General features: G+C 44.9%; 1 protein-coding gene across 1 annotated transcript in view; it reads right to left on the bottom strand.

Moving 5' to 3' along the window:
* LRP1B (LDL receptor related protein 1B) overlaps positions 1-13276 on the bottom strand; it is a 1445547-nt gene that overhangs the window by 13485 nt on the left and 1418786 nt on the right. The window contains exons 87-88 of the mRNA XM_033944130.1: positions 9227-9317; positions 6163-6307 (exon numbers count right to left, since the gene is read on the bottom strand). Of these exons, the coding sequence (XP_033800021.1) occupies positions 6163-6307; positions 9227-9317 (236 nt within the window). The remainder of the gene's footprint in view (positions 1-6162; positions 6308-9226; positions 9318-13276) is intronic.

The following is a 13276-nucleotide window of genomic DNA, read 5'->3' as shown; positions in this document are numbered from 1 at the left end:
ATCTCAGCGACCCGACAGTCTATCACCTTCCTTCAACAACTGGGATTCGAGGTGAATTTTCCCAAGTCGCAGTTGCAGCCGGCCCAGTCCCTTCAATTTATAGGCGCAGTGCTGGACACTGTGCGCCGGCGGGCGTACCTCCCGCGCCCTCGCTTGACGGCCTTGGTTGGGCTGGGACGGTTGGTCTCGCAGCTGCAGGTGGTATCGGCCCAGCGCATGATGATGCTTCTGGGCCACATGGCATCAACGGTCCACGTCACCCCGTTTGCCAGACTGCACCTGAGAATCTCTCAGTGGACCCTGGCCTCCCAGTGGCGTCAGGATTGCGATCCGGTGTCCCGTCTCATTTCGGTCACTCCTTCTTTGAAACGATCGCTCCGTTGGTGGACCGACTGTTCCAATCTTTCCGGGGGGTTGCTGTTTCTGGCCCCTCCCTTTCGCAAGGTCCTGACCACGGACTCTTCGGAGTATGCGTGGGGGGCCCATCTAGACGGGCTACGGACCCAGGGTCTGTGGTCGTCGGAGGACCGTCGATGTCACATCAATGTGCTGGAACTTCGAGCCATTTACATGGCGGTTCGTGCGTTCGACCACCTCCTTCGCGACCAGGTAGTCCTAGTTCGCACGGACAACCAGGTAGCGATGTACTATGTCAACAAGCAAGGTGGGACGGGCTCTTGGCCCCTCTGCAGGGAGGCACTTCGCCTTTGGGAGTGGGCAATCTCCCGAAACATCTTCCTACAGGCGGTCTATATACAGGGAGATCAAAACTGCTTGGCAGACAAGCTCAGTCGGCTTCTTCAGCCGCACGAGTGGTCTCTCCACTCCAGAGTCCTGCGCGAGGTCTTCGACCGTTGGGGGACTCCGCAAGTGGACCTGTTTGCCTCCTCGGAGACTCGCAAACTACCTCTATATTGTTCAAGGATGTACTCCCCGGACCGTCTGGAGGCGGATGCCTTCCTTCTGGACTGGGGGGGGAGGTTCCTGTATGCGTTTCCTCCTTTTCCCTTGATCATGAGAACGTTGGTGCGTCTCAAGTCATCCACGGCCACGATGATTCTCATTGCGCCTCGGTGGCCTCGTCAGCATTGGTTTTCCCTGCTTCTTCAACTCAGTGTCAGGGAACCTCTGCTTCTACCTGTGTTTCCCTCTCTGCTATCTCAGAGTCGGGGTTCGCTGTTGCATCCCAATCTTCAGTCCTTGCACCTGACTGCTTGGTTCCTTTCCCCTTAACTTCGATCCAGGTTTCTCAGCCGGTGAGGGATGTTTTGGAAGCCTCGCGCAAGGTTTCGACCAGGCTTTGTTATTCCCAGAAGTGGACCAGATTTTCATCTTGGTGTTCCTCGCGTCATCTGAATCCTGATTCGGTCCCGTTGTCTTCGGTTTTAGACTACTTGTTACATTTGTCTAATTCGGGCCTGAAGACGACATCTGTCAGGGTACATCTCAGTGCCATTTCAGCTTTTCACCGGCACTTGGATGGTCGTGCTCTTTCGCTTCACCCTCTGGTGCAACGGTTCATGAAGGGGCTAATCAATGTTTGTCCCCCTCTGAAGCCTCCTCCTGTTGTTTGGGATTTGAATGTTGTCTTGGCTCAACTGATGAAACCTCCCTTTGAGCCTATGGACATGTCTCTTCTCAAATTCCTTACTTGGAAGGTGGTTTTTCTGATTGCTCTCACATCGGCTCGGAGAGTTAGTGAGTTGCAAGCTTTGGTTGCGGATCCACCTTTCACGGTCTTTCATCATGACAAGGTGGTTTTGCGCACGAATCCGAAATTTTTGCCAAAGATTGTATCGGATTTCCACTTGAACCAGTCTATTGTCCTTCCTGTGTTTTTTCCTAAGCCCCACTCCCATCCTGGCGAGACGGCGCTCCATTCTCTTGACTGTAAGAGGGCGTTGGCATTTTATCTCCAACGTACTAAGTCTCATCGGAAGGTTCCTCAATTGTTTTTGTCCTTTGATCCTAATCGTCTGGGACATCCGGTTTCCAAGCGCACCTTGTCCAACTGGGTGGCTGCTTGCATTTCTTTTTGCTACGCTCAGGCTGGTCTCCCGCTCTCGGGGCGTGTCACGGGGCATAAGGTCAGAGCGATGGCAGCTTCGGTTGCTTTCCTCCGATCTACTCCTATGGAGGACATTTGTAAAGCTGCCACTTGGTCTTCGGTTCATACGTTCACCTCCCATTATTGCCTGGACACTTTGTCCAGAAGCGATGGCCGGTTTGGCCAGTCGGTGTTGCGTAATCTGTTTTCATAAATTGCCATCCTCCCACCTGCCCTTTTTTGGTTGGCTTGGAGGTCACCCACATGTGAGAATATCATGCCTGCTTGTCCTGGGATAAAGCACAGTTACTTACCGTAACAGGTGTTATCCAGGGACAGCAGGCATATATTCTCACAACCCACCCACCTCCCCGGGGATGGCTTCTTTGCTAGTGATGGAACTGAGGACCACGAGGTGGAACGCGCCCTCTAGTGGGCGAGGAAGCAGACACATGCGTGGTGCAGTGTGCAAACTTGAAACTTCTAGCAAGTTTGCTTGAAAAGCTGTCCGCGCTGGGGCTCCGTAGATGACGTCACCCACATGTGAGAATATATGCCTGCTGTCCCTGGATAACACCTGTTACGGTAAGTAACTGTGCTATATGTGAAACATTTATTTTACAAGTTTGTTTTCCTCTGGTCTTATATAGTATTTACCTGAGCCCGAGTCTGGAACAGACTCCATGGCCTGAATTTCTATTAGGTCTTTACCATTGCCCAAACTTTGGCTGCTTTCTCAGGCTTGCCGACCAGGAAATCCACAAGGAAATCCAAAAGTGGATGACAAAATTTGAGCTTGTAACCCTCTAAAATGATGTCCAGCATCCATTGGTCTGAAAATATCTAATTCCAGGCCTCCTTAGAACTTCTTGATAGAGGCTGCTGAGCAGGACTATTATGGCTGTGCTTGCCTGGAGCCCCTAAATCTTTGCCAAGATCCATGAAAGGATTTCTGCATAGAAAAGCTTGCCAATTGGTGAGAACTCCGGTAGCCATGACAGGAACTCCTACTTGACCCCCATGAGGCACGTGGCCTACTGTCAGTCCATGACACTGGCCCTAAGATTGTCTAATCATTTGCCAAAAAGTATCTGCCCTTTGAAAGGAAGTCTGCTTAAGGTAGCCTTAGCTGCTGAATCACCTGCCCATTGTCTGATCCAGAGCATTCTGCGGGCAAAGATAGAGTAAGCAGACACTTTGCATATTATTAAAAACACATTGAATGGAGCATCAGCTGCATAGCCCACCCCTAAAGTAATACTTAGGGTAAAGTGCCCTTTTCAACAGCCAGATCCTGATGTAGCATCTTGTGGTAAGTGTGCACTACAAATAAGGCCGCAGCTGTTGCATTAAGATCCAAGGCTACAGCTTGTCTCTTCAGGCTGCCTTTTAATCAGTGTCTAAGAGAATGAAACTCTCAGTCCCACTGTCGCTTTATACATCTTCCGGGGGGGGGGGGTGGGTAGGGTGCAGCCAGTACCCGCAAATCCCTCAGGACCAATGCAAGGGCATTCAGCCTGAACTCAAGCTGAGCTCCCAGAGGATCGAAACTCAAGCTATCTATAACGATAGTGCAGGCAAGCTAGGTAGGTTCTCTAAAAGAAGAGTTGCTCCCCCCCCCCTCAGTTACAGACCTATGATTACAGAGTCTATATCTTCTCCTGGGCAGATATACCCCCAGGAATACCGGAGATCTCTTGGGCACCAGAAAGCTTCAAATAATCAAATCAAAATACCCCAAAATAACAAACTGCATGCAGAGCAGAAGAAAAGACACATTTGCAACCCGCTTGCACAAGGAAAAACTGAGAGAAAAGCGTGCTGCCCAGCGACACCATGAGATAGAGCTATAGAAATTGTGTTTGATGCCTTCTGCAAGTTTCCTATTATTATGGGGATAAAACCTATGGTCTAGACTACTGTACCCTTTGCACTGGAAACATGAAATATAATATTTAGCACAGAATAACATAGTAACATAGCTCCATATAGAGAACCATTTGTTTGGTACTTATTTTTTGCCGAAACTATAGAATGCTTAAACAAATCTAGGTCTTCTTTTACTAAGCTGTGGTAGAGGTTTCTACCATGATCTGGAGCACTAAATGCTCTGACACTCATAGGAATTCTATGAGTGTCAGAGCATTTAGTGCTCCGGGCCATGGTAGAACCTTCTACAGCAGCTTAGTAAAAAAAAAAAAAAAAAAAGGTGGGGTTTAGAATATTTAAATTGTATGCAAATCTATAATATTTTAAATATGAAAATGAAAAAAAGTAAACAGCTGTTTATATGCTGTGTTATTTAAAACCAGTTTTCATAAATCATACATATTTCCAGATATCTCACTGCACATTTTTTTTTCAGTTACTCGTGTCACTACCTAATCATCCTGGTCAGCTGACTTGTTAATACAAAACCGTAGGTAAATTATAACAAAAGGTTAACACCCTATCCTCTCCCCCCCCCCCCCCCCCCCCCCGATGCACACACACACTTTGTAAAGGTGCATAGGCAAAACATTTCCAGTTACTTTTTGGAATTTTCACAATTGTTCCTGGTTAAACCTAGTAAATGACAGCAGACCTGAACAGTCCATCCAGTTTGCCCATTAGTTATAGCCATTAAAAATACATGATTAGATTAACTTGTATCTTCTTTGATATTTCTGGGTCATAGACTGTAAAGTCCACCTGGTATTGTCCTAGGTTCCAAATGCTGAAGTTGCCATCCAAGCTCACTACAGCCTATCTAACCATCCTGTCTGCAGGATATCTACCATAAAGTCTGGCCAGTAACATCCTCATGTTCCAAGTTAATGGAGTTCCCATTGATGCCCTCCCCAGCCCAATCCTACACTAAATCATCACATATGGGACACAGACCATGTAAGTCTGTCCAGTACCGGCCTTAGCTCTTTAATTTACATTCTTCATTTTCTAATTAGAGATCCTCTATGTTTATCCCACGCTTTTTTGAATTCCATCATCATTTTCCTCTCCAACACTTCCAGGCATCTACCACCCTTTCCGTGAAAAAGAGTTTCATAATTTCATTTAAATTAGAGTTTTTAATGAAAAATGGAGGCAAGGGTCATCTTCAAGTTTGCCTGCCTTTGCTTCAAAACCATAACTGGTTCATCCCCAATCTACCTGTCGCACCATTTTGTATTTCCAGGCACCTCCTGCACACGTAATACCTATCTGTTTGCCTTCCCTTCCCTGAAGGGCTGTATCTACAAGAGATTCCTCGATAGAACATTGTCATTCCAAGCTGGAAAATGGAATAAATGTCTTACCACCCTCATTTCAAATACACCCTCCTACCAAGCCTTCAGGAAATCAATCAAAACCTATCTCTTTGACAAATTTCTCTGACTCCCCCCTGCCTTATTGTACCGCTGATATACTTACTGCATATCTGACCTATTTCTGGTCTTACCCAACCATTCTCGACTCCCTAATGTAATCGATCTACTCAACCAATGTAATTGACAATACTCTCTGTAACTTCGCTGTCTATGTACAGTTTCTTCCTCTGTAAACCGCTCTGAACTGCTTCTGGTACTGCGGTATACAAAAATAAAGTTGTTATTATTATTATTTAATGGGGAAAAATATATGGTCCACTTTTACAAAATGTTTTAGTGCAGGCCGGGGCAGTAAATGCCCCAAAGCCCATAGGCATTTAAAGAGTTTGGGGGCTATTGCCACACGACACTTGCTAGCATCATTTTGTAAAAGAAGGCCTATCCCCCTCTTTTGCTAAGGTGCGGTAACCGATTAGCGCGCGCTAAACACTAACGCGTCCCTAGATTAACATGCACAGGTTAGCGTTTTGCACGTGCTAATTGGTTAGCGTACCTTAATAAAAGAGGGCCTATGTATATTAACTTTTAGGTTAGTGCATTAAGTCAAATTTTCACTCATCTACGTACATCTCTACCACTTTGGCGTGTTCTCTGAGAAACATCGGAATCTCTCAGAAGTGACAAATACCCTGGTAGCACACGCCTCCAAAAGAGATACAAAATTTAGCATGGGAGAGAAAAATTAAGCAAGCTAAACATATTCAGCATAATGATTTTCAACTGTGTTTATATCATGGTGATATTTACCTTGTCTGAATCTGTTGTAAAATTTGGATCTAGAAGGCCTCTCTCATTGTGATCGTGATCCACTTCATACATGTTGTATGAAGGATTGCCGATCTCTACATTCATCCCTCCATTTATTATGGGCTGCCTTCTGATTGTTTTTGTCCTGGCATACATGAACATAAAGGTACATATTTAGTGATTAGTATTCATTAAGACCTAAAGGTTCTTTTATTAAAATGCCCTAAACAGGCTTAGCATGCGCCCAAATGGCTTACTCTAGGACAGTGTCTCGCAAACATTCTCGAGCCACGGCACACTATACGTAGTGGCCGCGGCACGAGGCATCTGGAAGTGCACGGACGTCGCAATGATGATGTCGTGAGCATGCATGACATCATCACGACAATGTCCACGCATGCATGAACGCCCTACAGACAGGCCCTGAGGTGCCAGAAGGGGGCGCCAGCAGGGAAGAGGGCCGGAGAAAAGGAGAGGCACTGATGCTGGCTGATTGTCTACAGGATGTGCCTCTCCTCCTCCCCAGTGTGCTGTGACACACCTGAAATCTCAGGAGGCACACTAGTGTGCCACGGCACACAGTTTGCGATACACTGCTCTAGGACGTATCGAGGTGGAAGAGGATCTCTTTTTCCTTAAAGGACCCACAGCAACAAGAGGGCATCCGTTGAAAATCAAGGGTGGGAAATTTCATGGCGACACCAGAAAATATTTCTTCACCGAAAGGGTGGTTGATCGCTGGAATAATCTTCCACAACAGGTAATTGAGGCAAGCAGCGTGCCAGATTTTAAGAAAAGATGGGATTGGCATGTGGGATCTCTTCATGGAGGTAGTTAGGGGGTGGGCCATTAGTGTGGGCAGACTAAATGGGCCATGGCCCTTTTCTGCCGTCATGTTCTATGTTTCTAAAGAGTCTTGCAATAGTTTTCTCATTTGTGTGCTAACTGCGTACTATTTAGGTTTTAGTATTTAGTTTTTGAAGGGAGCATGTTGTGGTTAGAGAGTGGGCAGAGCGTGGGCATGGAAATGTTATCCAGCTAGCACACTTACATTACTGTGCATTAACTGAATAACAGGGAGTTAATATAGAAGCACATGGCATCTTCTAAATACGAGATGGTAAGTGCTCCTACACTAATTATTTTCAGGTTTCACACATTAGCAAATTGTGATAGGGTGGAGTACCTGTCACAAGCCAGTGGAGTGAGCTGAGCAGATGAAAGAAAGAGCTAATCTGCATACCATCCTGCTAAGGCTGCTGGGAACTGTCCACTCAGGGAACAGTAGTGCTGAAAAGGACAGTTCCCAAGCTGAGAGCTGAGAAAAGCAGAAGCTCCTTTGGGAGCCAGGTGACCCTTGAGAGGAAGAATGCTGGTCTCTGACCTAACCCTCGGTACGCCTTTAGACCAGCCTGCCCAGTAGACTATGGGGGTGACTAAGAGGGTTCCCCAAGGTTGACGACTGGTAGAGGGTCCAGGGGTGGTCAAAGGGAGCAGCTGAGAAGAGCTGGAAGGAAGCCCTGAGGAAAAACTGCAGAGAGATGGGCTGGGAAGAAATCCTCAAGGTGTGCATATGGACTAGGAGAGCCCTCAGTGCATGAATCTAGGAAAAGATGCCTGATAGACCAGAAGGATGAGTAGCCGGAGGGCCTGGTAGAGCCTGGAACCCAGGAGGGGCTCAGGTTTGATGACCTGCGGTGGGAACATCAAAGTTCCATGAAGTGGGAGACCCAAGAGGCCAAGGAGCTTAGGGACCGGCGGTGGCCCCACAAGAAGCAGCCAGGAAAGTCAAGGTCCAAGGCTGAGGGAGTCTGGCAAGCAACCAGCAAAGGGACCGGTGGCGACTGGCAGAGAGACCGGTGACTGCACTGGAAGCTGCCGGAAGAGCCCACAATAAGCAACCTGACAGACTTTGGTGAATATTGGCCAAAAGGTCTGGTGAGCAACCAGTAAAGGGACCGACAGGGCCGGTGGCCACCAGCAGAGAGATCAGTGATGGCACTGGGAGCTGCTGGAAGACCCGGAGGACCAATGAGGGGTCAGGAGAGGACCTGGAAGATCTATGGTTGAAATGAAGTGTCACCTTTTTTCTGGGATATAGAAGACAGACTAACTAGGATCAAGTGGTAAAGTTTGCAAGCTTGGGAATATTTATTTGTATATGTTAATAAAACTAATAACCACATTTTGAGGCTGTAGTGATTTGTGGTGCATTGGTTGTACATGTTATTAAAATATATTTTCTTGCATTAAATGCATGAGTAAACGGGCATGTTTTTATCATTTTCCTAAAAGTAGCATAGTTTACTCATATTTACAATAAAACTAGAAGTGCAATCTGGAAATCACTAAGGTAATGTAATATAATGTAAAACAAATCAACACATACTGGGATATTCAGCAAATGGCACCCAAAGTTAGGCACCAGGATGATACATACTAAGCTAGTATTCTGTAAAGGGCGTTCTACGTGGAATGACTTTTACAGAATGCTAGCTTTCGGCCCAGATTCTATAATTGGTGGCAGAAGTTAGGCGCCTAGATTGGCGTACCTAGCCGATCTAGGTGCCTAACTTAATTAGCATTGGCACCGTTAATTGAAACGCACCAGAGGCTGGTGTAAATGCTCACAGCCAACCATGCCTAATTTCTGTGAACACTCTGCGCCCCCCTTTGGAGTTGTAAGCTACAGTATGAAATTTAGGTGCACATGTTATAGAATACAGCATAGGACGGATCCATACATAACACCTACTTACTGCCAATTAAGTGTTTATTAATGCTAATAATTTTTGGGTTATTGACTAAATTGGCTTATGCACAGATCTGTGATCCACGGCCAACTTTGGGCGACCTATACAGAACCCAGCAGACTCTGCCTAGCATGACCTCTATACTACACGGCACAGCCGGCTGAGCTGATGTGTTCCAATTGCAGTGCAGGTTTATCAAGGAGATTGCTTAATCGCTGAAGGCTGTAGAGACAATTCAAGCTTATCCTCTTTCAAGAAGTGAAAAGTCAAACAACCTAGCACATTATGCACTAACATTTTTATTTTCTTACCTTCGCTTTCTTCTACATAGTAGCAGCCCAATTACTAAAGTAGTGATCAAAGTCACCAGGAGGACAAGTGGTACAATGATCGCGATACTTCCTGCAGAAACATAGGATGAAGGATGCTCATTAAATGCCTCTCTTAATATTTCAAGGACTTATAGGAACTGCCAAAAAGTAAATTCAAATAACTTTTACCAACGAATGCTGAAAAGAAGAATAACGTGATGAATATTAATATAATCAACTAAATTGGGTCCAGATATTCTTTGCATATTGTTCCATGTAGAAAGGATGATGCTGGCCCAACAGCAAATAGCGTTTTATGCAGTGGTAGTAGAGGGGATAGAATATGGAATCATGGCATGCAAAATATCACTAGTTCATAACCGAGTATATGTTTGTTAGAAGGAGTTTACAAAGATAATGCACAGATCCCATTTTTTTGTATATCTAAAGTCAAAAGACAGTAAAGTGATTCATCATTTAGGTGGCTATTTGCTAATGGTTATTATGTGCTAATGACCTTAACATGTGCTATCTGCTGCAGGTCCCATTAGTAAATGACATTCTTAGGACCCCTTTTTACAAAGCCACGGTAGTGATGCTGCCACGGTAAATGCACCAAAGCCCATACAGTTCCTATAGGCTTCATAATAATAATAATAATAATAATTTTATTCTTATATACCGCCATGCCCATTGAGTTCTAGACGGTTCACAACAATTACATTAGGATCCGCATTGACATGCCGATTTACAAACAATGTATTGGATTTACAACACCTTCAGCAGAACATGGCTGAAGAAGCGGAAGTGGGAAGGAGAGAAGGAGGAAAGCGATCAATAGAGGGGGGGGCAGGGCCGAACTGGCCGATTTACCACCATTTATTGGATTTACAACAACTTTAGCCGAACTTGGCTGATGAAGAAGGAGGAGGGTAGGGGAGCTGGAAGACAGAGATCAATAAAGTGGGGGGGAAAGGGTCGAGCTTGTGACCAGGTATTTCCGGAGAGGAGGCATTACGGGGCTTGTTTGTTGAATAGATAAGTTTTGAGTGTTTTTCTGAAGTCGAGGTAAGTGGGAGCCTCTAGAAGTGGATTGGATTGGATTTAGTATATTTGATATATTGCTTGTACATGAGTATTAAGTGGTTTACAACACTAAGGGCTCCTTTTACGAAGCCGCGTTAGCAGCTTTATCGCACGCACCTTTTTTAGCGCGCTAGCTGAAAAACTACCGCCTGCTCACGAGGAGGCAGTAGCAGCTAGCGCGGTTGGCAAATTAGGGCGCGCTATTATGTGCGTTAAACCGCTAATGTGGCTTTGTAAAAGGAGCCCTAACACATTAGAAATTAGGGTTTACATTTTCAATCCTTAGAAAATGTTCCCTCTCTGTCACAGCGGGCTCACAATCTAATTATAGTATCTATGTAAGAATTATTTAAATACATGCTTCAGAAATATGAAGAAAAGAAAGAGGTGTACTATGAATACTATAGGCCAGGGGTCTCAAAGTCCCTCCTTGAGGGCCGCAATCCAGTCGGGTTTTCAGGATTTCCCCAATGAATATGCATGAGATCTATGTGCATGCATTGCTTTCAATGCATATTCATTGGGGAAATCCTGAAAACCCGACTGGATTGCGGCCCTCAAAGAGGGACTTTGAGAACCCTGCATAGTATAGGCCTACAAGAAGGCAAAATAATGGAAAACTACACAATTTCAGTATCAAAGCAGAAAGAAAAGCAAGAAAGAAAAAAAAAATAGCAAAAATTAAGCAAACCCAGCAAAAATAAAACAAAAGAAAATTGGAAAATTGGCTTGGTATGGTAAAGGCCTTTCTTTTTTTTTATATATCTTTATTCATTTTGAAGCCATAAGTAAGTGCAACATATAATACAATCATATTATACTATAAAAGCACTTAAATACAATTAAAATTGTAATCTATGACAACCCCCCCCCCATAATTATATGAAACCCCCCCCCATAATTATATTCAAAAAGAACACTCAAATTAAGAAATTAAAAATATGTTCCAACCCACCCTGGACGTGTATGACCAAAGAGCAAAATCAACAATCACTCTTTGCAAAACTTTGTCAATGGCTCCCTAATCTTCAGAAACATTTTGAAATGTCCCTGTTGTACAGCTATAATACATTCCATTTTAAAAACATGACAGAGAGACTCCCATCAAAAGTTCAATCTATCCCAGTTTTCCAATTCCTTAAAATAAGCTGTACGGCAACCCCTGTCATAATAAAGAGAAGTTTATTATTGTGCAATAAACTAGAAAAAAAAAATCCAGTGGAATTATGTACTACTGAGATATCTACTCTGTTCTTATTATTGATCCATGTTATTATAATTACATTTTTAAGGGGTAAAAAAGCCTCAGAACATGGAGCAATTAACCCAGTTGGGTTTTCAAACATGACCAATTCACTTGCTCCCAATCAGATCATAGGCAAAAAAACCAATCTTTCCTTTTATTCTATAATTTGTCTAATAACTTAAATGTTTTCATTTATATACTTAAAAAATTTTTTTTTTACTTGATTGTGTTATACTTGAACTTATTATAGACTCATCTTTAGGTAGCCTCAGTAAGTCAAAAAGTCGCAAACAAGTAACTCAAAACTTTTAACAACCAGCAGCTCAAAAAACTTTGAGCAGCCAAATTACTTATTTGCTATTTGCTCAAATCGTGCACTCAGCACTGTAGCTCTTACCCCTCATGGACTAACATGGAACAATGATGACACTCAGGCATTTATCGACTCATGTGGAATTTATTTGGCCGCAGCCATAACAGCACAATTACATCCAACTGTTATCAACTGAACATAATAATCAAGCATGAACGGTGATGACCTGTACACTGTAACCGCACTTCTGACAATGGCATAACACACAAGGTACATCACCAGGCAACATATAACCAACCGATGATCAGGCGCACAGCATATGCCTCCTTATCCCCGCACAATGTGGGGTGCCGTACAAGCAACCCCGGCTCACCGGACCCTTCCCGTTCAAGGAGGTGTCCCCTCGTCAGCGGTATGTAGGTGTGAAGATCATGGCCTGGCCTCCCTGCCGTCCAAGCAAGGCGACGTGCCCCATGTCTTAACCACAGTAAAGATGTATGCCTTCTATCCATATGCTGTGCTTACCTGCCACTACCCGTGATAGCGAAACCTCGCTAATCGCGGGTTCCCCCCAAGTGTCATGGCTGCGGCCCCGCAGGTTCACATAGCCTCAATGACAACATCCTGTATTGAACTGGTGAATAGGCGGTACCGACGCAGACAGCTGTCCTATTGCAGGCGGGCATAAATTTTGCCCAGTACGTATTGCATTTCTTGCGAGTTATCTCCACGGCTGTGTGAGATCTAAGCAGGGTATATAAGGGACTACAATAAGGTACTGTGGGGGAGCCTGCTGGCTCAGTATAAACAATCGGTCTATTGCGAGTTATCTCCACGGCTGTGTGAGATCAGGTACTGTGGGGGAGCCTGCTGGCTCAGGATAAACAATCGGTCTATTGCGAGTTATCTCCACGGCTGTGTGAGAGCTCGGAGCTTTGCCTACTAACTGGGTATAAATTGTATAAGATGTGACCAGGTAAGGTAGCGTGGGGAAGCCTGCTGGCTGAGGATAAAGAATCGGATCAGATAAGGTAGTGTGGGAACCTGATGGCTGAGGATAAGGTAGTGTAGGAACCTGCTGGCTGAGTAAAACAATCGGACCAGATAAGGTAGTGTTGGGAAGCCATCCGTATAAGGTAGTGTTGGGAAGCCATCCGTATAAGGTAGTGTTGGGAAGCCATCCGTATAAGGTAGTGTTGGGAAGCCATCCGTATAAGGTAGTGTTGGGAAGCCATCCGTATAAGGTAGTGTTGGGAAGCCTGCTGGCTGAGGATAACAATAAAGTAGTGTGGGGAAGCCTGCTGGCAGAGGATAAACCAACGGACCACAATGCGGTATACCGAAATAAAGTTATTATTATTATTATTATTATTAAGGTAGTGTGGGGACGCCTGCTGGCAGAGGA

The sequence above is a fragment of the Geotrypetes seraphini genome, chromosome 5 (assembly GCF_902459505.1).
Source record: "Geotrypetes seraphini chromosome 5, aGeoSer1.1, whole genome shotgun sequence".
NCBI lineage: Eukaryota > Metazoa > Chordata > Amphibia > Gymnophiona > Dermophiidae > Geotrypetes > Geotrypetes seraphini.
This window is presented reverse-complemented; position numbering and strand designations above follow the sequence as displayed.